A 26,190-nucleotide genomic window follows, 5' to 3' on the forward strand; every position below is an offset into this window, starting at 1 on the left:
ACAGGCATCTTTTTCCCAGCATTAGGACCAAGGCTGGGTAATAAAAGTCCCAGTGACTCCTTTATTTGTCATGCCTTATACTGTTTATTCCTCCCTTATCCCAACTCCCTTTTCACCCTGAGAATGTTCTTCCCATGCTGTGTTTGCCTCCCAGGGTGCCTCCCAAGATGACTAAATAGAAAGGAGAAAAAAAAAAAAAAAACCTTCCAACAATGGAGCTGAGATGCCTGCTTTCAGAATTCCTTTCTCCTAGTGCACTATAAATCATACCAGGGCAGTCAACCATACTAAATGAAACCAGGACTTCTGTACAATCACTTTCTAATAGCCTAAAATTCAGCTCCAAAATACTCGGAGTCTATGGGAGTAGGGAGTACAATCTTTATGACTACATTTACCTAGAATAAAAAGGAAAACTATTTACGATTTTGCTTTTGTTGTTTGCATTTCTTTATATTGGTAGAGAAATGATATCTGTATGTTGCCTCCATTTATAAAGAAACTATAGACCCAGTATATGTAGAAGACAAACACACACATACAATATGTACCCTTTTGCACACAGTCTTTTTCAAGGCAAAATAATTATGATACAGGGCTATATAATATTTTTCAAACATGTCCTGGGGGCCAGGCAATCTCAGTTCAGTTCAGTCACTCAGTCGTGTCTGACTCTGCAACCCTAGGGACTGCAGCAGGCCAGGCCTCCCTGTCCATGACCAACTCCCAGAGTTTACTCAAACTCATGTTCATTGAATCGGTGATGCCATCCAACCATCTCTTCCTCTATGGTCCCCTTCTCCTCCCACCTTCAATCTTTCCCAGCATTAAGGTCTTTTCCAGTGAGTCAGTTCTTCGTATCAGGTGGCCAAAGTATTGGAGTTTCAGCTTCAGCATCAGTTTTTTCAGTAAATATTCAGGACTGATTTCCCATAGGATGGACTGGTTAGATCTCCTTGTGGTCCAAGGGACTCCCAAGAGTCTTCTCCAACACCACAGTTCAAAAGCATCAATTCTTCGGCGCTCAGCTTTCTATATGGTCCAACTCTCACATCCATACATGACTACTGGAAAAACCATAGCTTTGACTAGATGCGCCTTTGTAGGCAGAGTAATGTCTCTGCTTTTTAATATGCTATCTAGGTTGGTCATAGCTTTTTTTCAAGGAACAAGTGTCTTTTAATTTCATGGCTGCAGTTGCCATCTGCATTGATGTTGGAGCCCAAGAAAATAAAATCTGTCACTGTTTCTATTGTTTCCCAATCTATTTGCTATGAAGTGATGGAACTGGATGCCATGATCTTCATTTTGTGAATGTTGAGTTTTAAGCCAGCTTTTCACTCTCCTCTTTCACTTTCATCAAGAGGCTTTTAAGTTCCTCTTTGCTTTCTGCCATAAGGGTGGTGTCATCTGCATATCTGAGGTAATTGATATTTCTCCCGGCAATCTTGATTCCAGCTTGTGCTTCATCCAGCCCAGCATTTCACATGATGTACTCTGCATACAAGTTAAATAAACAAGGTGACAATATACAGACTTGATATACTTCTTTCCCAATTTGGAACCAGTCTGTTGTTCCAGGTCTGGTTCTAACTGTTGCTTCTTGACCTGCGTACAGATTTCTCAGGAGGCAGATAAGGTGGTCTGGTACTCCCATTTCCTGAAATTTTCCAGTCTGTTGTGATCCATACAGTCAAAAGTTTTGGCGTAGTCATTAAAGCAAAAGTACATGTTTTTCTGGAACTGTCTTGCTTTTTCAATGATCTAATGGATGTTGGCAATTTTATCTCTGGTTCCTCTGCCTTTTTTAAATCCAGCTTGAACATCTGTAAGTTCTTGGTTCACATACAGTTAAAGCCTGGCTTGAAGAATTTTGAGCATTACTTTGCTCGAGTGTGAGATGAGTGCCATTGTGAGGTGGTTTGAGCATTCTTTGGCATTGCCTTTCTTTGGAATCGGAGTGAAAATTGACCTTTTCCAGTTCTGTGGCCATTGCTGAGATTTTCAACTTTGCTGGCATATTGAGTGCAGCAATTTCACAGCATCATCTTTTAGGAACTGAAATAGATCAGCTGGAATTCCATCACCTCCACTAGCTTTGTTCTTAGTGATGCTTCCTAAGGCCCACTTGACTTCAAATTCCAGGATGTCTAGCTCTAGGTGAGTGATCACACCATCATGGTTATCTGGGTCATGAAGATCTTTTTTGTATAGTTCTTCTGTGTATTCTTGCCACCTCTTCTTAATGTCTTCTGCTTCTGTTAGGGCCCTGCCATTTCTATCCTGTATTGTGCCTATGTTTGCATGAAATGTTCCCTTGGTATCTCTAATTTTCTTGAAGAGATCTCTAGTCTTTCCCATTCAATTGTTTCCTTTATTTCCTTGTATTGATCACTGAGGAAGGCTTTCTTATCTCTCCTTGCTATTCTTTGGAACTCTGCATTCACATGGGTATATCTTTGCTTTTCTCCTTTGTCTTTAGCTTCTCTTCTTTTCTCAGCTATTTGTAAGGCCTCCTCACACAACCGTTTTCCCTTTTTGCACTTCTTGGGGATGGTCTTGATCACTGCCTCCTGCACAATATCATGAACCTCCGTCCATAGTTCTTCAGGCACTCTGTCTATCCGATTTAATACCTTGAATCTATTTTTCCCTCTACTGAGGTCTTTATGTGCCTGATCACATTGAATCATCAATAATACTATACAGTGGATATTATTTTTACCCTATTTCTAGAAATGAGAATACAAGAGCTAAGGAGATGAGTGACTTGCCCCAAATCGGACCAGATCTGAAATTTAATCACAAGCTATCTGATTCTGATTCTAGATCCTACGTTCTTAAAGGCACTGTGTGTGTCTGTGTGTGTGTATGTGCACTCAGTTGTGTCCAGCTCTTTGCAGCCCTACAAACTGACTGTAGCCGCTGGGCTACTCTGTCCATGGGATTTTCCAGACAAGAATACTGAAGTGGGTTTCCATTTCCTCTCCACAAAGGCCCCATATACTAACCAGATAAAATAAAAATTTGATATTGATAAACAAAGAAAACATCCTTTTATATACCACTGTTTTATCTTTGTTCCAACTTCTTACATATAACACCTTCCGAATTATATACATGATGAAAATATACATTTGTAACTTTTTGTATATCATGTGCTAATTCATAAACCAAACTTCACTTTCTTTCCCTTGTTCCAGGAATAGTGATGAATAACTTTGGCCTGACCATTATATTGTGTCTCATTTCAAGCGAAAGAAGCTGTTGGGTTTGAAATAGTATAGCGCCCTCTTAATTAGTAATTGGTCTGTTAATTTTAAAAGTTTTTAAAGCAGAGAATCATAAACATATTTTCTGTACCTCTAGTAATATATATTTAACTCTACATGTGACGATGGGGATTTCACACATTTTTGATGAAAAGCCAAGAGAGTTTCTCTTTGTGCATATTTTTACTATATTAATTAGAGTCCCAATTTATGTTACATGCAGCATACCCATATGACTACCAGGTTCATGTTTTTTGGTTTTGTTTGGTTTTTTTCTTTTTTTTTTTAATTTTATTTTATTTTTAAACTTTACATAATTGTATTAGTTTTGCCAAATATCAAAATGAATCCGCCACAGGTATACATGTGTTCCCCATCCTGAACCCGGAGGATTGACTTAGGCACTTAGACACATTCTGAGTTGAGAATTTTTCAGGCATGTTATCATTTTCTTCTTGAATCTTTGCAGTTGTTTCACCCCTACTTAACAGAAATTGATGTCAGGGCTTTGTCTTTTGAATCTTTTATGCAGTCTTTAAAATTATTGTTTAATTTTTAAAGAAACTGTTCCATTATTTGTTCAAATATCAGTGGTTTATAGATATTTTATTAGCATATGTAAGTTGCAGTGACAGTTACAACTGGTCTGAACAGATTTAGGACCTAAAGAAAACTGACCCTTGGCAAAGTGCAACTCAACCGTTGGGAGTGGAAGTTCCAGAGTATAGTCTGTTCCCCATGATGTGTTCCTATTTAGTCAGTAAGTCTATCTGACACTTTTGCAACCCCATGGACTGTAGCCTAGCAGGCTCCTCTGTTTGTGGGATTTCCCAAGCAAGAATGGTGGAGGGAGTTGCCATTTCCTTCTCCAGGGGATCTTCCCAACCTAGGGATCGAACCCGAGTCTCCTACATTGGCAGGTGAATTCTTCACCACTGAGCCACCTGGGAAGCCCATTCCCCATAAGTATTCACTGTACTTTAGACGTTTCACTATAAGAAGGAAACAGCATCAGTGACTCAATTATAAGTTAGAAGTAAAGCTTGAATAGGATTAGCAATCAGTGAAATAAATTTTCAAAGTCTACATAATACTTAAAAAATTCATGTCTGTATAGCACAGTCACTATCCTGTGATAAACCATCATGGAAAAAAATATGAAAAAGAATATACACACACACACACACATATATATATATATAAATATCAGAATCACTTTGCTATACAGCAGAAATTAACACAATGTTATAAATCAACCATACTTCAATAAAATATATTTTAAAAATAAATTAAAATAAGTTTGAAAATTATTTCCTTCTTTCTTCTCTGATATATGTGTATATGTATGTTATATAAAGAAATGCTTTCAACTTATACAATTGGAGGGCTTCCCTGGTGGCTCAGACAGTAAAGAATCTGGGAGGGATCTTAGAAAGATCCAGGCTAGTTCTCTGATTTTTCAAGGGGAGATCCTGATTGCTCCAATGGATACAATATCTCCTACAAGAAAAGCCATGGTTGGTTTTGGAAACCATCACAAAACATAAAATATTGAATAAAAGAAAAAATGGTGTAATTTGAGGAATACAGCAACTTGACTTGGTTGTCTAGATAATTGCCTCTATTGCTTTTACATTTGTAAGCTATCTTTGAGTTTCATGTAGAATTATGAAGAGTGGCTTTTGTGCTGCTTCCAGTTATTTTCCTCCAGTTAGAATAAATTAATGCCCAAGGCAAGTGACATATCAAATGATTCACTCAGTCAGAAGACTGGAGAATTACTACATCTTCTGCCTTTGAGCAGGGATGTATTTAGCCTATTGCATTGTTATCAATTTAAATTTGCTTCAAAATATATAGGGAGAAGAGCTATAGCTTGACTATGCTGATGCCATCCCAAAAAAAATTTGTCAAGAATTGGATGCATTGTCTTCATCCTCTACATCAAATAATCATGTTGAATCACTAATTGATGTTGACATCAATTTTCTCAAACCCTTTCCGATTTTACCATTGGGCACCTTCACTTTTTTGAAGTGAACTAATGCTTGTTTACTTTGTTTTTATTTACCTTGTTCCTATAGTTATCTTTTAAGACTTCTGAGTGATTTTTTTTCCTTGAAGAATTCTCCATTTCTATGACTTTTCACAGGTGCCTTTTGTAATTTTGCTTTATACTGTGTTTATTACTTAGTCATGGATAAGCATTTACTACTGGTTAAAATTAAACTAATTTTTGAATGATGTAATTATAATAAAATTTAACATCCTTTAAATATCATGTTGGTAGAAACCCAAACACAGGACCTCAGTAAATAATCTGTCATGTTAATTAAATATACATAATTTTGTTTTACATTCTGTTAGTCATTTGATCAAATAGATTTATTTGTCAAATTTTTTTATAATTTGCAGCTTACGGTAGTTTAGACATTTAGATGCTCAACCTAGAGTATAAGTTTTTTTCTGACCCCTACACATGTTCAAATCTTTCCCCTTTATCATACCAGTAGTGTAATTTCAAAGTTTTACCACAGAAGTAGTGGCCATAAAAACAAATTTTCTATAGTTGAATTGGTTGATACATGCCTAGCCTAGGAGTTACATTTAATGTTATTTCTAAGTGTATTTGTTGTTGTTTCCTTAACTTATCTCTAACTCCAGCTTTTCTGGGCCTTTGGTTTATGATGAGTAAAGTAACTTGGAAGCAAACTAGATTGTTACCATAGCAACCAACATTGAGTAGACTTTCTGGAGATGGTGAAATAGACTGGAAGGAGATGAAGGGGTAAAAGAAGATGTTGAAAGAACCGGGTGCTTTGAAAAGTGGTGGATTTACCAAAAGAACTGGTTATTTTTGGTTTGATTTATAAAACTGCACTTTACTCCACTGTTTATCAGACTGAAAATCCAGATTTTCTATTTAAAGGTGGCAATCCAAATTTGGTTGTCATTTAAATAGGGCCCAGAAAATTATACTTGCATTTTCTTAAATGTTAAATATAAATGTTTCCATTATAAGGATAGCATGCAAAGTAAAATGTTTTTTTTATTGCTTGGTCACTCTTTTTAAGAAAAGATTCGTTTGATCATGAGCACCATAAAAAGACTCAACTGTGGTTTTATGCTCAGTAGGGTTATTTACTGCACTCAAAGATGATTTCAATAGTTAGCTTAAGACTTCCCTTTAAAATAGCTTTAATATAAACTTAACCTTTAGTGTTTATTATCACTAAGATTTCACCAGTTAAATGAAAATTTTACTGAGCATTATTTGGTATACTTAGAAATTGAATTATTTTATTTTGAAAATTGAATAGGTGTGGAAATAGCCTCTGTGTGAGTCACTGCGTGATGTTTCATATTTTGTGTTTTTGTTTGAAAAAAACGCTACCAATCAGCCAAAGCCCCGCTCCCCTGAAATTTCTTTAAAATGACTCCCTGAATGTGTCTGGGTCTGTATAGTTTGCCTTCTGTTTATTGAAATAGCAGCCCATGTATCTTTTCTGTGTTTCAGCAATTCATGTGTGGTTAGTCTTGGCGAGTTTGTGACAAACGAATGTGATGGTTGGGTTTAGATTTCATGCCTCATTGAAGCCTCTTGTTATTTGAGCCAAAAACTGATAACTTCTTATGTGTGATAAACTTTTAACTGTTATATAATTTTAAAATCATAAAACTAAAAGAAAAGTCCTGAGTTTATAACAGTAGGGGGACTTTTTCAATAGTAAAAGTGTCTGGTTTCTTAGCCAATTTCCATTCTGGATAATTTGCTTTTTATTAGCCTGAATATTGCTTTTGTTTTCACTTGAAGATGTTTGCTTTCACGAAAGCCACAGTATTGTAGCATTGAATTACATAATGTACTTGTTTTCTAAATTCTTATGTAATACTGACATTTGCTTGTAAGGATGAGTTTTCAGTTCTGTTTTTATTTTAAAATTACTTTTCAATTTCTTAGTCATTTTTTTTTCTGAGTATATATAAGAAATTCATCCATTACTTTTTAAAAAGTGTTTTAAAAAGACATAAAATTAGAGAATTATAAGATAGACTTGTTTTCTCACCAATAATTTATTTTAAAGCGTATTCATAATTTTCAGTGAATATAATCTGATTTTTCTTCAGATTTGTAAGTTTTATGCATTGAGACCATTTTGAGGACATGTGTTAAATTATTAGCCATTAGAATATAAACTGTTAATTTTATTGTCAAAACATCTTGAAATTTTATGTCCTGATTACAAAGTTTGATTTAAACTTTCAATTTTCTAAGGTAACAGTACAGTGATTAAGTAGTAGATTAAGTTTATTAGAACAACATGGGAAGAAATGTATGTTACTGTTTAAGAAGATCATACCGGATGAGTTTTTCAGAATAATAATAAATAGAGATGTATTTGAGAATACATTTCTAAAAGGGAATGTTAAACTAATTCTGTGGCATTTCTCACCAACATTTTTGAAGTTAACCATGTAAGTAAATATGTGAAATAAACATAATCATATATCCTGAAACTATTAATGTTACACTAAAATTTGCATGTCAGTTCATGGAATATATTTAAACCTACAGATAGAGAAAAACATGGCAAAATGATTAAATAAAGCATTAAATAATTACAGATATATTTAGTAACGTACAATGAAAACGTTTGGTATTTATTTCGTCCTGCTAGCTCAGCTCTGGGGCTGTGGAAATAGAGTATGTGTTTGCAGCCTGACGTTTTCATGCTCCAGCTATCTGATGCAGAGTTATTTTTGACTCAGTTATTTGGCAAGTGATTTTTGACTAATAAAAATAAGAAAATAATAGTACTTACCTTGTAGACTTGTGCTGAATAAATATCAGCTGTCACCAGTATTATCCACCAGTATTACTATTGCTACTCTTATTATTCTAGTATGAAAGGGCATAGTTTCTATATGATAGCTTTACAGAATAATTTATCCTTGCTATTGCTATAAGACTGGATACCTTCATAGATGCTGGGTATTTTCATAATTATCATATTTTTCTGATTACAAAAAAAAATGCATGTTCACTTTTTCTGTGACATACATTTTTCCCCACAGAACAATATTTTATAAATATTTTTCCAAATAAACATTTACAGATCTACCCAAATATTTTAAAACAAGTACATGATATTTTATGTTTATATTATAAAATTTTATAACAATATCCCTGTTGATATGCATTTATGGCCACACTCTTTGATTGTTATCAGAACATTGCAGTGCCCTTTGTGATCTTGTCTTTGTATTTTTGTGTAAATGTAGTTTTTCTTTATATGTCTACATAGTCTTGCTAGATTATAGAATATGTACATTTAAACTAGAAATTAATAGGTTCAGCAAAGACTTCTTGCCAAAAATATTGTATTGCTTTTACTTACTGCTCATTTACTCAACCCATTACTGATACTTGGTGCTAGTAATCTTGTATTATTTTTTATTTAATAAGTAAACATTGCTTTTATTGCATTAATTTGTATCTTAAACATTCATGAGGCAAGTAGCTTTTTTTGTATTTGATGGTTAAATTATATTTGAATTGTATATTCATTCTCTTTCTCCCAGTTTATCATTTATTGATTTATATATATATGTGTGTGTATATATATATATATGTATATATATAGTCCCATTGTACACCTTGTGGGATCTTAGTTCCCCTACCAGGGATTGAACCTAGGTCTTCAGCAGTGAAACCAACAGGGAATTCTCTAATGGCTTTTATTTTTTTTAGAGGCCTTTTATTCACATGTTTTATCTTCTCTGGGTAGCAGGTATTCTTTCATGGACTGTTTGTTTTTTACCTTTGCTTATAGCGTATTTTCTTATGAGAAGTTTCTGTGTTTCATCAGATCTATTAGGTGTTTTCTTGACAGTTTATGCCATTTATATTACTTTTAGCAGTCTTCCTAATCCCAAAATTATAAAGTAGTCCCCCATATTTCCTTTTAATAATCTGATAATTTTATACATTTAAATTTTTCATATCTCTGGAGTTCATTTTTAAGTCTGTTGTCAGAATGATTAAAGTTTATTTTCTCCCAACTATATAGCCTAACTTCTAATACCCTTTTGCTGAAAATCTCCAGAATTATCACTTCTATTATTTATATCATTATCATTATTGGACACTTATAACCAGTGCAATTTTAAGTGCCTTGTATATAATCTACTTTTTAAGTCCTCTTTTAATTTAATTTTTTTATTTCTGGCTGCATTGAGCATCAGTTGCAGCACCTGGAATCTTCATTGCAGCAAGTAGAATCTTTCTTTGTAGTTTGCGGGCTTCTCTCTAGTTTAACACTCAGTCTCAGTGATTGCGATACCTAGGTTCAGTTGCTCGGCGGCATGTGGGATCCTAGTTACCCAATCAGTGATCAAACCCACACCCTCTGCATTAGAAGGCGGACTCTCGGGCACTGAACCACCAGGGAAGTCCCTGCCCTTTAATTCTTATTAAAATAACCTTCTGAGGCTGGTACTATACTATATCCATTTTACAGATGGAGAAGTCACAGTACAGAGAGCTCACTAATGTGCCAGAGATCATGTGATAGAAAGTGGTAGCGTCAGGAGTCAGAATTTGGAGCAAATAGCCTAGTTCCAAAATCTGCACATCCGTCACTGTTACTCAATTTAAAGTTATGTGGCTTCCTCGTGGGCTTCGCTGGTGGCCCAGCTGGTAAAGAATCTGCCCACAATGCAGGATGCCTGGGTTCAATCCCTGGGGTTGGAAGATCCCCTGGAGAATGGAGCAGTGACCCACGCCAGTATTCTGGCCTCCCTGTGTCTCATACTGCGGCACCATTCCAGTATTAACAGTCGTCTGCATACCATCCTTCAGCTTCGTCTACTTTATTAACCTTGACCCTGCCTGTGCTCTCCCTTGCTCCCACATCTTCCTGTCTACATTAGCCTGACCAGCAGGTTGTAAGAAATCCCTGTCCTCTGTGTTTTATGTTCTTCATTCCTTTAGCAAGTATAGAGTAATAACTCTGAATCTGAGAAGCAGTTTGGCAGAATATGACAGATGTGCCACAGAATTCCAGAACAGAAATTTCTATTATTCCTGACAACAAGAGGGACAGTTTGTGAATCTGAACAGCACAATGAGGTGCTTCTTATGTTTCTAATATTAATTGAATAACTACCACACACCAGGCTCAAATATCATATGAGAATATTATTAAAATTAAAATTTTATAGTGTATTGATGTTACTTTTCAGAATGAAACTTTTTATGACTGAGTAGTATACCATTATATATATATATATATATATAATGGGTTTTATATATATATATATATATAATGGGTTATATATTATATATATATATATAATGCACATAAGTATATTATACATAATATGTACATAAATATATGTGTGTGTGTGTGTGAGCTTTCCTAGTAGCTAGACAGTAAAGAATCTTCCTGCAATGTGGGGTACCAGGTTTCAACCTCTGGGTCATGGGGAAGATCCCCTGGAGAAGGGAATGGCTACCCACCAAGGTATTCTTGCCTAGAGAATTCCATGGACAGAGAAGCCTGGCATATATTTATATATGCACGTGTGTGTGTGTGTGTCTATATAAAATTCATAAGATTATATGAAAAACCCAAACTGTTTAGCCAACCATATATATATTATATATATATATGTGTGTGTGTGTATATGTATATATATGTCATATCACATTTTTTTCAATTCGTCTATTGATGGAGACTTAACTATATAAAGTAAGTGAACTTCCCTGGTGGCTCAGATGGTAAAGTGTCTGCCTACAATGTGGGATACCTGGGTTCACTCCCTGGGTTAGGAAGATCTCCTGGAGAAGGAAATGGCAACCTGCTCCAGTATTCTTGCCTGGAAAATCCCATGGACGGAGGAGACAGGTAGCTTACAGTCCACGGGGTCGCAAAGAGTCAGACACGACTGAGCAACTTCAGTTCCTTTCACTACTATATGAAGTACATTAAAATGTTGAGATCTTCATAAGGAGTGATTGATATGAACATTTTTTTTTGTTTCCTGAAGCTTTTTATTTAAAAAAAATAATGTTTATCTTTTTGTCTCTTCAAAGTCTACAGGGTCTAGCAGTAAAAAATGTGCTATGAACACAAAAATAGCAAAAAGATATGGCAAATTTGGGCAAAATTTGAAACAGAAATGTGATTTGAATATTACTTTACTATCACCCTAGTGTCACTTTGGTCCACTTTTTCTAAAAAGCCCAGTTTCCCTTCCTGTGCCTCCAGCCTCAAGCCTTTCTCACCCAACCTCCTGTGTTTGGTGTCTTAGTCTTCAGGAACCAGCATCACTGTGGATATTGCCGTGATGGGCGAGGCTCACGGCCTCATCACTGACCTCCTGGCAGACCCTTCTCTGCCCCCCAACGTGTGCACGTCACTGAGGGCAGTGAGCAACCTCCTCAGCACGCAACTCACCATCCAGGCCATTCACAAGCCCAGGGTGAACCCCATCGTGTCCTTCAGTGAAAACTACACCTGCTCTGATTCTGAAGAAAGCTCTGAAAAAGACAAGCTGGCTATACCCAAGGTAGGTGTTAATGACATGCTCCTGAAAGGGTGAAACTGTTTCTCCTAGACCTTTTTCTTATCACTCCAGACCCACCCAGAGATTCATATCAGTGAGCCCCACCATGCCCCCCCAAGAAGTCTTACCTGATGGTAAAGAATCTGCCTGCAGTGTGGGAGACCTGGGTTCAATCCCTGGGTCAAAAAGTTCCTCTGGAGAAGGGAATGGCACCCCACTCCAGTATTCTTGCCTGGTAAATTTCCTGGACAAAGGAGCCTAGTGGGCTAAGTACATGGGGTCGCGAAGACCTAGGCATAACTTAGTGACTAATGCTTTCACTTTCTTTCCCCTAAGAAGTGTTTATCAATCATGGTGACCAAAGTAATAGAAAAGTAAACATGAAGACTTCCATCCTTATACCTGATAGCTTTCTGTAAACAAAAAAATTTACCTTTTTACATTAACTTTTTTTATTCACGTGTTCAGGTTTTTTCTTCTCTATATATAAGGCCTTAGTCTGTGGGATGAAAATAATAACAATGGGAAATAAAAGCAGGCAAAATCCCCTGCTCCCACTTTTGTAGATTCTGTTAAAAATTCACTGCCTTCTAAAATGCGAGATTGCTTTCCGCTTTGATTTTTTAGTATGGTAGGCTTCACAGTACCCTCATGTCTTTCCCAAACCCAACAAATTTTTAACTTAGAAGAATTTATTTGATTTTCGGTTATTTATTTTATTTTATTTTATTTTTTAACTTTACAGTATTGTATTGGTTTTGCCATATATCAAAATGAATCCGCCACAGATATACATGTGTTCCCCATCCTGGACCCTCCTCCCTCCTCCCTCCCCATACCATCCCTCTGGGTCATCCCAGTGCACCAGCCCCAAGCATCCAGTTATCATGCATCGAACCTGGACTGGCGACTCATTTCATGTATGATATTATACATGTTTCAATGCCGTTCTCCCAAATAATCCCACCCTCTCCCTCTCCCACAGAGTCCAAAAGACTGCTCTATACATCAGTGTCTCTTTTGCTATCTCGTATACAGGGTTATTGTTACCATCTTTCTAAATTCCATATATATGCATTAGTATACTGTATTGGTGTTTTTCTTTCTGGCTTACTTCACTCTGTATAATAGGCTCCAGTTTCATCCACCTCATTAGAACTGATTCAAATGTATTCTTTTTAATGGCTGAGTAATACTCCATTGTGTATATGTACCACAGCTTTCTTATCCATTCATCTGCTGAGGGACATCTAGGTTGCTTCCATGTCCTGGCTCTTATAAACAGTGCTGTGATGAACATTGGGGTACACGTGTCTCTTTCCCTTCTGGTTTCCTCAGTGTGTATGCCCAGCAGTGGGATTGCTGGGTCATAAGGCAGTTCTATTTCCAGTTTTTTAAGGAATCTCCACACTGTTCTCCATAGTGGCCGTACTAGTCTGCATTCCCACCAACAGTGTAAGAGGGTTCCCTTTTCTCCACACCCTCTCCAGCATTTATTGCTTGTAGACTTTTGGATCGCAGCCATTTTGACTGGCGTGAAATGGTACCTCATAGTGGTTTTGATTTGCGTTTCTCTGATAATGAGTGATGTTGAGTATCTTTTCATGTGTTTGTTAGCCATCTGTATGTCTTCTTTGGAGAAATGTCTAGTTCTTTGGCCCATTTTTTGATTGGGTCATTTATTTTTCTGGAATTGAGCTGTAGGAGTTGCTTGTATATTTTTGAGATTAGTTGTTTGTCAGTTGCTTCATTTGCTATTATTTTCTCCCATTCTGAAGGCTGTCTTTTCACCTTGCTTATAGTTTCCTTTGTTGTGCAGAAGCTTTTAAGTTTAATTAGGTCCCATTTGTTTATTTTTGCTTTTATTTCCAATATTCTGGGAGGTGGGTCATAGAAGATCCTGCTGTGATGTATGTCAGAGAGTGTTTTGCCTATGTTCTCCTCTAGGAGTTTTATAGTTTCTGGTCTTACGTTTAGATCTTTAATCCATTTTGAGTTTATTTTTGTGTATGGTGTTAGAAAGTGTTCTAGTTTCATTCTTTTACAAGTGGTTGACCAGAGTTCCCAGCACCACTTGTTAAAGAGATTGTCTTTAATCCATTGTATATTCTTGCCTCCTTTGTCAAAGATAAGGCGTCCATATGTGCATATGTGATTTATCTCCGGGCTTTCTATTTTGTTCCATTGATCTATATTTCTGTCTTTGTGCCAGTACCATACTGTCTTGATGACTGTGGCTTTATAGTAGAGCCTGAAGTCAGGCAGGTTGATTCCTCCAGTTCCATCTTTCTTTCTCAAGATTGCTTTGGCTATTCGAGGTTTTTTGTATTTCCATATAAATTGTGAAATTATTTGTTCTAGCTCTGTGAAGAATACCGTTGGCAGCTTGATAGGGATTGCATTGAATCTATAGATTGCTTTGGGTAGTATACTCATTTTCACTATATTGATTCTTCCAATCCATGAACATGGTATATTTCTCCATCTATTGGTGTCCTCTTTGATTTCTTTCACCAGTGTTTTATAGTTTTCTATATATTTTCAGTTATTTAAAGCAGAAGTTGGCCTTAGTGATTCATGTATTTTCTTCTTTTTACATATAAGATATGAGAATTTTACAAAAGTGAGCTGTAGGGAGTAGAGTTCTGCCTCCAATTTAGACCTCAGTGTTAGTTGGTTAGTTGAAAACAAGTCATGTTAAGGACCAAAAAAAAAAAAAAAAAAAGGAAAAGAACCAGAATTTCAGTGGTCTCAGGTATATCCAGCACAGTTCTTTATTTGGTAAATAAGCAGCTGTGCCCTGGAGCTGATGGTCAGTCAGTAACATCTGTGTTCTTGCCATTGTGGGTCTCTGGACTCAGGACTGTGTCCTTCAGATAACTTTGTCAATTAGGTGTTTTTAAGTTTCCTTTGAACATCTCCTTCTCTGAGAAAGATAGGGCTAACATGATATGAAAATAAATGGATGGAGAAAGTGAAACTGATTCCTTTGGGTCTCAAAATAGACACAGAGTCAGTGACAGACTTACAGACAAGAATCCTGATATTTACATTGCTTGACATTTTCTCTTCCTGTTGAATTCCCTCCTAGGGTATATATCTTTAAGAGATTTTGATTCATTTTGATATTTGGCAAAACTAATACAGTTATGTAAAGTTTAAAAATAAAATAAAATTAAAAAAAAAAGAGATTTTGGAAACTATTTAATATCAGAGTTCTTCTTGAATCCCAAGGTGTCATATACTTAATTCTCAAAGCTTTTACTGTCTTCAGGAAGAGCAGACTCTTTGTTAAACTCTGCTTGCGCAATTGTTCTTCTAGGAGTCACCGGCCACAAATAAAATAATGAGCTCCTACCTCATCACTATTGCTGTAGTTGTATTAGATTACCTTCCCTTTCATTTTTAAGGTTAAAACTCTCTTTGGAGGGTCATTGTTCATCCTGGTGAACTCAGAATCATGTCTGAGTGCTGAGGGTGTCACAAATCCCACGTAGGTTATGGTAGAAGAAGAAACGACAAAGAGGGGAATCGCAAGTCGACTAGCAGAGTCTTCTGTTAAGAGGTGTTCATCACCACAATGCACCAGACATGCAGGGGAGCCCCCAGTTCTGGGAACTCAGGTTCTTGGAGGACTTCTACCCTCCCTCCCAAAGACCTGGTTATGGACTAAACTTGAGTTGGTCAAGGAGGGGGCCTAGTCAGCAGACTACTTTGCCTTTGAGACCAGAGAAAAAGAGTGGAGGGCAGGCTGGGCGACTGGGGCACATTCTCCTCCCTGGGAGGGGCTGGGGTGAATGGTGGTTTGCATGATGAACCATGCCCACTTCCTCTTTGCTCTCCTTCACTTTCTTGCTGCACCTTTCTCAGTCTCTTCACACCCACTCCTGGTCTGTCCCAGTCACCTCTTCTGTATCAGGTTTAGTGGTTTGTAGAAATTATACTTTCCTTTCAAAAAAAAAAAAGATGTTCATCCTAATGACATTACCCAAATGCCTGTCTTAAGTCATATTAACCACAAGAGAGGTGGTACATCTTGTGGGTTACACTCTTACCTTTAGGTCCCATCATTTCTAAATCAAGGATTAAATCAATTAAATCAATAAACGCTTTGGTATAACAACAGTTGTGCTAGTTAATAGAAATGCAACTCATAATAAGTTATATATTTATATTTATAGGTATGTAAGCCCTGTTGGACAAATATGACAATAAAATTAGCCCAAAATGGCTCTCATTTCCTATAATCCATTTTTATATAATCATTGAAATGAAGGTCCCAAAATGTTATTTTTATAACATTAATTGATTTTGGCCAGAGTTCCTTATTGAATTTCTGAGTGCCCAAATTTTAGAGATATGATATTCAACCAATATAGTTTAATATATTCATTGCTAATTAAAAACTCATTTTCTTTCATTATATTACATAGAAGTTAGTGATAGGAAATATGCTTGGTAATAAAATCAATGTTCCTTCTTCCCAGCGCCTGAGGAGGAGTTTGCCCCCCGGTTTGCTGAGACGAGTTTCATCAACTTGGACCACCACCACATCTGCCACAGGTCTGCCCACTTTGGAGCCTGCCCCTGTCCGGAGGGACCGTAGTGCCAGCATCAAGCTGCATGAAGCACCTTCATCCAGGTTAGGTGATGTTCCTCTTGGGTTCATGTTTCTAGGAGAAGTTCCTTATCAAAAATTAATTATAAATTACAGGGGATTACACAACAGAAATAGACTCATAGAGTTAGAAAATGAACTTATGGGTTTCCAGGGGGGAGGGAAGGATGGAAGGAAGGGACAGATAGGGAGTTTCAGAGGGACAGGTACACACTGCTGTATTTAAGATGGATAACTCACAAGGTCCTACTACATGCACAGGAAACTCTGCTCAGTGTTATGTGGCAGCCTGGATGGGAAGGGAGCATGGGGAAGAATGAGTTCCTTTGCTGTGCACCTAAACTATCACAACATTGTTAACTGGCTATACTGCAGTACAAAATGAAAACTTAAATATATATATATATATATATATATATATATATATATATATAGTTAAAGTTAAATATATATATATATATATATAAAGTAAAATATAGTAGCATCCAAAGTGATTGTTTACTTATTTATGAAAAATGATCATTAATAAAGATTTATAATATATGGCAAAAAATTACAGGGGAAGGGAGGCCCAAAAGATTATAGTTGGTTTGAGGCCAGCTTTGAAAATGGAAAAGGTATTTAGTTTAAATCCAGAGCAGTATGGGACTGATATCAGATAATTATGCTTAAATGGTGTTGTATGGCCTTAAGTATAAATGGGGACAGTGACTTGAAGTGATGTCTGCTACTGTAAATTTGGATGGGTAGAGTTGAACCCAGAATAAAGACAGACTAGATTTTACCTGGACTGAGATCTGTGTTGGATTTTTACATCAAAGGTATCCAACCTAACATTTGCAAATGATTGTTAGATTTCCCCCAGTTCACCAGACCAGCTCTGTTGGCATTATTTGAAGGGCAGAAAATCAGATCAAAGGTAGATCATTCTAAGAGCAACTAAATGTGTTCAAACAGTTTTTAACTTAAACTTTATTTATACAGTGAACAGATTGGTGGCTGTCAGAGGCAGAGGTTCAGGGTAGCCAAAATGAGTGAAGGGGATCAAAACTTGCAGTTATAAAATAATTAAGTTGTGGGAATGTACAGCATGGTGACTATAGTTAATAATACTATATTGTATATTTGAATGTTGCTAAGAGAATAGATATTAAAAGTCTTCATCAGAAGAAAAAAAAGTGTACAAAGATGTTTGTTGAGACTCATGGACTGTCCATGGCATTCTGCAAGCCAGAATACTTGAGTGGGTAGCCATTCCCTTCTCCAGGGGTTCTTCCCAACCTAGTACTCCTGCATTGCAGGTGGATTCTTTACCATCTAAGCCACCAGATGGATATTAACTAGACTTATTGGGCTTCCCAGATAGCTCAGCTGGTAAAGAATTCACCTGCAATGCAGAGATCCCAGTTCAATTCCCGAGTTGGGAAGTTCCCCTGGAGAAGGGATAGGCTAATCCACTTCAGTATTCTTGGGCTTCCCTGGTGGCTCAGATGGTGAAGAATCCATCTGCAATGCAGGAAACCGGGGTTTGATCCCTGGGTTGGGTAGATCCCCGGAGGAGGAAATGGCAAGCGACTCCAGCATTCTTGCCTGGAGAATCCCCATGAACAGAGGAGCCTGGTGAGCTACAGTCCATGGGGTCACAAAGAGTCAGATACAACGAAGCACACAGCACATTGTGGTGATCATTTCACAGTATATACAAATATCAAATCATCATGTTATGTGCCTAAAACAAATATAATGGAATATTTTGATTGTACCTCAATAAAAATAAATAGAATACAATTTACTTAGAATATTAATTCTAATTTTACAAAGTGGTTAAAAAATCAGAATTGCTAAAGAAAAGATAATACTAAGATCTAGAAAGAGTTTTGAAGAAAACATCATCATGAGAGAAATTCTTTCAGAGAAAGCTACTGCGTTTGTCCTTTTCTATTTGGCATAGAAATAGCATACTTTATGTGAATAATAATTATGAGAACATTTACCATATACGATTTCAGGTTTTTGAAACAATTATATCAGTTTTATTAATGATCTAATGACTGAAAAATTACCATATCTTTATTGAAATACATGATGACAATATTAGATGTGATTTTCTTTTGACCCTGGCTTTGAATGTAAAGCCCCATTCTGATATTGGCAAAGAAATGGAATATTTAATGACTGCTAACTTTTCCTGCTTTCTTACTTAAAAACATAATTGGTTTCTTTCATTTTAAATATTATTGATGATCTAATAAACCTATAGAATCAGAAGCAAGCATGAATGATTCTTTCTTTAACATGAGTTCACATAATGTTTGTGAAACTTCGAAACATCACCATAGGAGGATGTTAATCTGTTTCATGAACATTTCCTGAAGTTCAAAATTATAGGTCACTAATAATATTTTCCCATGAAAATATTGACTGTTGACTTTTATAGCAGCAAATACTGATAAATGGTAGGAAATTATAGTTATGTATTTGTTGCCTAAAAACATGAATTTTATGTTCTTGGTATATATCTTTAGAGAGGTTGTCTATTTTATCAGCGCACCTTGCCAAGATTCCTGTCATAGTATAGTTAATGCTCCTTTATTTACTATCCATAGAATGATTCTACCAAAAATCTATTCAAGCTTTCTTAAATGTCTCCTTTCTTTCTGTTATTATTTGTTACTTCTCATCAAATTTCATTTCTCCTACTCCTCTCTTCTCTTAGTTAAATGAGATTAGAGACTGAAACTGAAATCAACATGAGGAAGAGGCTTTCAAAAACTTTTATGAGCTTAACTCCTAAGAATTTTGTCATTCTGTTTTATGAAATAAATGCTCCTTATCAACTATTTTCAAAATAGAAAAGGAATGGCATACAATCCCACTCATTCCCTTTTTCCTAAAAGTGCTCATTGATGTCCTGCCTAGGTATGACTTTTCCCACTAACTTACTCTTCCTTAATTTCACTATCCTATTAAAAGTCCTGATATAACATCTGAGAGTGATACAACTTTTTCACCATTATAAAAAAATAATAAATTTAATAAATAATAATAATATATAATAAAATATTTTAAATATATTAAATAAATATAATAAATAAATAAAATAAATATGATTAAAATATAATAATAAATAATATTTTAATAAAAAATAATAAATTTAATAAAAATTAATAAAATTCATTCCAAAGATAATTTAGTCCTTTAAAGGAAAACCATATGTCAGTAAGTAGCAATGGTACCACCACTAAACACAGCTAGTTTGGGTTGACTCATCCTTGGTTGTAGGTGAAAATAATGAAAAGATGGCCTCAGAATATCTCTAGCCCTACTAATAAACCAAAGTTAAAACCTTCTTCAGTTAGACCTTTTGCTAAAACTGACTGATTTCAAAACTGACTTTGAGTTTTAATCTTTGAAACTTCTTCCCTGTCAGTCCTTTTATTTCTTCCTTTCCATGTCTGTCTTTTTATTGAGGGTCTTTGAGGACTGCAGTGATCAAAAGAACAAGAGTAGGAAGTGAAAAGTAGAAACAGTCCTCAACTTATGTTCCTATAGGTGCATAGCTAAATGAGGTACTCCTGGGTGGTTTTAAATCCAGCTGAGTCAAAAGACACTGGACTGAGAGTCAGACGGATCTTGACCCCACCACTCAGAGATGTGTAGCCAGAGCCTTGGTACCCACCAGAAGAAATTCTTCAGGAAAAGGGGAATGATGACACAAGTGGAGTAAAATTAATTGGAAGGATACCAATAGGTGCTTTATTTAAAAAAAAAAAAAAAGTAAGCTTGAGAGAAATTTTAAGTTTGAAATGAATCATACCCTAAGCCTTCCACATTGGCCATAGAAATGACAGCAGGCTGTAAACTCTGTAAAAGAAACTGTTAGGACCTGGTAAGACTTTTAGGACGTAGGATGAAGTTTTTATGAGTAGAACTAAGGTGATAAAATCCACTTTTGTAGAGGAGGGTTGAGGTCTTCCACAGCAAACACACAGATAGTTTTTGCATGCTGTGTTAGTGTGGGAAGATCAAGTAGAGGTTCCCCTAAGCTATTTTTCTCACTGGAATTCAAATCATTACATATGAATAAGATCCTAATCACAAAGGCAAAGATCAATAGACAGCTGAAAACTCACACAAACGAATGCATTTGAAAGTATCTGTAAATTATAAAGTGTGTATGTATGTGTATATATGGACATACGTACACATGTACACACATATATATTGATTTGTCATTTTATTGACAATATCTCTTAAGGAATTAATATCTAGCATATTAAGAAAGGATATATGGCTAGGATTTTATTTATCTTAAGGTTCATTAACTTCCCACACATTAAAGATGCTCCATTATTGCACTTTATGAAATTTCTCAAAGTGAGCCTATCTTAAATGTTTTTATTAAAGAAATATAAAATAGAAGTAGACAGTTTTGAGCTAGCTTTAATAATATAGAGGGCTTCCCTGGTGGCTCAGATGGTAAAGAATCTGCCCACAATGCAGGAGAACCGGGTTCAGTCCCTGGATCAGGAAGATCTCCTGGAAAAGGGAATGGCTACCCACTCCAGTATTCTTGCCTAGAGAATTCCATGGACAAAGGAGCCTGGCAGGCTATAATCTATGCGGTCACAGAGACTCAGACGCAACTGAGTGACTAATGCACTTTTAATAATATAACTCTTTAAAGTATTAAAAAATAAATTCAGTTAATATTAAGGTCTTTTTAAAAGCCTACATAGAAAAGTCACTATCTGTTGATTATACAGTGTGCTGAGAAGACATGTAGGCCACATAAACATTACATACAGTGTCTTCACAGTAAGTCTCACACATCAATCAATCCAGCAAAAGTAGTTGACAGGAAATAGTGGTATCAGGAAATAGTTGATATAGTTATCTATCTCAGATTCAAAGTTTTCTTTGATATTATTGTTTCAAAATTCCAGACGTTTGTGAGTTGCCTAGAATGAGATTTCCAAGAAGGATATGAAACAAATATTATCTTGTAGGCTATCCTTAATTGTATTTAATAATTGCTGGAACTCATTCCACTTTTCAAATGCTATTTAAAGTAAAGAGAAAAGATGAAATTTTTAAATATCTGGGTCAACAGTTGAAGAAAAATCTCTCTGAAAAGGATAAAGGAGACGAAATCAGGTAATTAGTAGCAGAATGTCACATAAGACTGAACACAGGTAACAGATCTTTCCCATCAGTAAATTTGCTAATAATCAAAGAACAGAGGCGGTAGCCAAGCAAATGCTCAGCATCTTCCTCTTTGAGAGGTCTCAAACTGGTAGTGCAGCATACCCTAAAAGTCCTATTATTTCACCTTAGCGCATGTTCTGGTTTGGACTTAATATGCAGAATTGTAAGCAATACACACATCATGATGCTTGCACAAAGAATGCCATTTTGGTTATAGCTCAGTTCAGTAGCTTAGTTGTGTCCGACTCTTTGTGACCCCAGGGACTGCAACACACCAGGTTTCCCTGTCCATGACCAACTCCCAGAGCATGCTCAAACTCATGTCCATTGAGTCGGTGATGCCATCCAACCATCTCATACTCTGTCATCCCCTTCTCCTTCTGCCCTCAATCTTTCCCAGCATCAGGGTCTTTTCCGGTGAGTCAGTTCTTTGCATCAGGTGGCCAAAGTATTGGAGCTTCAGCTTCAGCATCAGTCCTTCCAATTAATATTCAGTACTGATTTCATTTAGGATGGACTGGTTGTGTCTCCTTGCAGTCCAAGGGACTCTGAAGAGTCTTCTACAGCACCACAGTTCAAAAGCATCAATTCTTTGGTGCTCAGCTTTCTTTATGGTCCAACTCTCACATCCATACATGACTACTGGAAAAACCATAACTTTATTTTGACTATTTTGATTATAGAACACCTTCAAATTATACCTCATTAACTATATAACTTACATGACAATCTCTACTCATTAATGACCCCATAATTCCATCCATTTCAGCTTTATTTACAATAAGCCAAGAGACCAGGTACATCCTGCTTACACTGACAATCTAAGATTGGCCAAGGATCAAATTGTCCAGTTACTATCACGCAAGTTATAGATTTTATGCATTACCAAATTTACTAATGCTCAAAAACACACCGATGTTAGCAAAATACAAACCAAAACATAAAGCAGACACTTTTCCTCCCATCCAAGTACTAACCAGGCCCTACCCTGCTTAGCTTCTGAGATCAGACAAGATCCGGCATGTTCAGGGTGGTATGGCTGTAGACTACACACTTTTCCTTTGGAGCAAACCAAGACAGTCTATATGGCTTCCTGAAATATTTTTTTCTCTGAAATTACAATAGATTCTGTTTCAGATTCAGAATGTAAGGTTTTGAGCAGTGCCTACAGATAAATTTCGGTCTGAAACAGCTCTAAAATGTATATCCATTAGTTACATGGATTTTTTGTAGTGTTCTTCATCCCAACCTTCCAGATTGATTTATGATTTATTTATATTGATTACAGGTTTATTTACAATAATACCTAGACAGAGCAAGGATATCCTGCTAAAAACATTCCCTCGAGTGAAGACTCATTACCTTTCTCCTAGTAAATAGCATCAGTGCTACCTTTAGTAGCAGGCCCATTAGTATCTACAAGGGAATTTGTCTCATCATTCCATTCTTTACAGGATATCACCAGAAAAAGAAATGGTTGGTTAAAGACCTGTCATTAACCTTTTCCTTCAAGATACTGCAAGAATATTGTCTTTGAATGATAAGTACTTGAATTTCTTAATTTAGTTACACCAAGAATAATAAATTAAAAAGAGTACATAAGAAAGCATCATGTCATTCATACCTAATGTAAGTTCACCTGCATCTTAAAGTTAGTTTGCCATGTTTTTAGAAAATCTTTGAGGAACATGATTATGGAAATAGAATGAGAAGGTGTTGGATACCGAGTAACTGAATGAACAGTAAAGGTCTCTTTTTGTCTTGGTTAACCCAGTATCCTTGAAGAGTGTGTCCTGTGACCCTGTAGCACAGACTGAATTCAGATAACCTAGTTTGTCACTGTGGTTTGTCACCTAGAAGTCAAGTGGTTCTGTCACTGAACCTGGACCATGACTCAGATTGAAACGCCTATTATGAAAACGATGGTGGGGTTCTGGTAAGGTCTGCCCCAGTAATCAAAGGATAGTTTCTTCATTTTTCTTTATACCTTGTCTTTACAGTGCTATTAATCCAGATTCTTGGAAAAACCCAGTGATGATGACTCTCACCAAAAGCAGATCCTTCACTTCATCCTACGCTGTTTCTGCCTCTAACCATGTAAAGGCTAAAAAGCAAAATCGACCAGGTAAAGAACTTACTGAGGAAAGAGCTAGCTAACACTCACTGAGTGTGCCATCATGGAATGAACTAAGCTTTAAGTGTTGCAACACTCAGATGTGTTTGGTTGGACTCTTCTAAAAACAAAAAAGCCTCACTAACCAATTAGTTACTGAAATTTCCAGTGTATAGAATGATGCAGATTCTTTTAAGATAGCTGCACCAAATATCCCATCTTGAACTTACTGGATGAATATTAAATCAGTGTAACCATAAGTAGGCAAGCTTTATCTTATTAATATAAAAGATAATGAAGTACTTATGAAATTTCAATTTTATTTTTAGTTTGTTAAAAAATATTTTCCAGAAGTATGATATTTATAAGTTCTAGGAAATGCTTCATTTACTATACGTACTATAATTTTTCAAAGAAATTCTTGCTCCATGTCACTTACCTGGACACACCCCCAATATAAAAATACAAAAGGAAGAGGTATGTAAATTCAGAAAAAATACAATCCAGGACCTTTGACAGCCCTTTGAAAAACCTCAAAAATCAGCAACCAAAAAACCCAGGAGTAACATGGGTGGTAGGTTTTCCTTCTCTTTTAAACCAGGTACAGAACGAAACTTAATGTGATTTCTCCTGTCTAGGATCTGCATGGGGCTTTTCAGGTTGGTGTCAATGTACCCTCTGTGCTTCGAAGTATCAGTTTTTTTTTCCCTCAAGCGTCACTTAATAAATATGTATGGAGTGTTCACTATCCAGAGATACTATCTGACACTGAAATAGTTTGAAGAATGCGGCAGTGATGAAACCAGACCCTATTTATCCTTTCACAGAATTCTCACTTACATTCAAGTGGAGCGTATAAACAGATATAGAGTATAAGCTATTAGTATATATATAGTGTTCTAAAGGCTATGATAAGAAAGTGAGGGAAAACTTTCAAAGAATTAAAGAGATATAAAACCCAATGTGTGGATGGAAAGCTTCAACAACTTAAGATTCTAAATGATGACTGGCAAAGCTAACAAGCAGAAAGGGAGAGCAGTGAATGCAGAGAGGGAGATGTAAGCAGGTCCGTGGACAGAGGCCAGATGGAACCCAGGAGCTTTGGCAAGGAGTTTAGGTATCAATGAAGTTTCAGGTAGGAATGTATCTATAGAATAATTTGGGGGAAGATGACCTTATTTAATCAGAATCTGTGATAATTCAAAACTGAAATAGTTTGTCAGATTCTATCTCTAAATTGGCCTCATCCTTAAATCCCAGTTGAGAGTCTGGGTCAGTATTTCCTCTGACCTTTCCTTCCTGGAGGGTTCCTTGTTGGTTCAGTGGTAGAGAATATGCCTGCCAATGCAGGAGACACAGGTTCTATCCCTGGGTTGGGAAGATCCTCTGGAGAACGAAGTGGCAGCCCACTCTAGTATTCTTCCTTGAAAAATCCCATGGGTAAAGGAGCCTAGTGGGCTATAGTCCATGGGGTCGCAGAAGAGTCAGACATGACTTAGTGACTAAACAACAACAGCAACTCCTTCTCGGAATGTTCTCATTCCAAGTTTTCATCTCTCAGCATTGTAGAAAGCTTGCTGAGATTTTTCAGTAGCTCCCTGCTTAGCTTCTTAATCTCCTGCCTTTATCGCAGCTCAGGAATTCACCAAATGGCTCAAGGGGAAAGCTGCCCTCTTCCCACTGGCCTGTTAGACATTCAAGTCCTGGCTGCCGTGGCAGCCCCAAACTCCACTATTTGTGTCATCAGCCTTATGACGTTACTAAAAGCTCTGTTGGCTTGCCTTCCTAATAGCTGCATCCATCTGCCTGGATTCTTAGCCTTTTGTTCCATGCCAGTGGTCAATAAATAATGCTCTGGATGGAAGAACATTTTGCAGGATTTTGGCTCACCCTTCTGAGGGTCTCTTCTATTTGGAAACCTATCTCTCCAAGTTGGTTGCCTTGCCGTGATAGCTTTTTTATTTTAACTCAGCTTTTCTATTCGTTCTCAAAGAACAAATAGATGGATTTACTGCAAATTATTGCATTATAGCCAGAAGCAGAAGTCCTGAAATAGTAGTGTTTCTATGAGGGTTAGAGAACCAGTACTCACATTCCACTAATGTTTCAAGAGGCTACCTTGGAATATAAACTTAATTTTAAACAGCACAACTTAAGGAAGGACTTCTGTTGTTTCTTCCCTCTAGAAGAGAAAATTTAGTACTTTCTTTCCCCTTTGATCACCTAGTTTATACTGGTAACTGTTGAAACTATTCTTCCTGGGTAGTTCAGCTGTGAAACAATCTGCCTGCAATGCAGGAGACCTGGGTTCAATCCCTGGGTTGGGAAGATCCCCTGGAGAAGGGCATGGCAACCCACTCCAGTATTCTTGCCTGGAGGAGTCCATAGACAGAGGAGCCTGGAAGGCT

At 36.5% G+C, this 26,190-nt stretch overlaps 1 protein-coding gene across 5 annotated transcripts in view; it reads left to right on the forward strand.

The window, feature by feature from the left end:
* The window catches only part of PDE3A (phosphodiesterase 3A), a 363,124-nt gene that overhangs the window by 284,350 nt on the left and 52,584 nt on the right, over positions 1-26,190 (forward strand). For all 5 annotated transcript variants that reach the window (XM_055571490.1, XM_055571510.1, XM_055571499.1 and 2 more), the window contains exons 3-5: positions 11,589-11,846; positions 16,331-16,485; positions 23,670-23,794. In XM_055571490.1, the coding sequence (XP_055427465.1) occupies positions 11,589-11,846; positions 16,331-16,485; positions 23,670-23,794 (538 nt within the window). The remainder of the gene's footprint in view (positions 1-11,588; positions 11,847-16,330; positions 16,486-23,669; positions 23,795-26,190) is intronic.

The sequence above is a fragment of the Bubalus kerabau genome, chromosome 1, assembly GCF_029407905.1.
Source record: "Bubalus kerabau isolate K-KA32 ecotype Philippines breed swamp buffalo chromosome 1, PCC_UOA_SB_1v2, whole genome shotgun sequence".
Taxonomy (NCBI): Eukaryota; Metazoa; Chordata; class Mammalia; order Artiodactyla; family Bovidae; genus Bubalus; species Bubalus kerabau.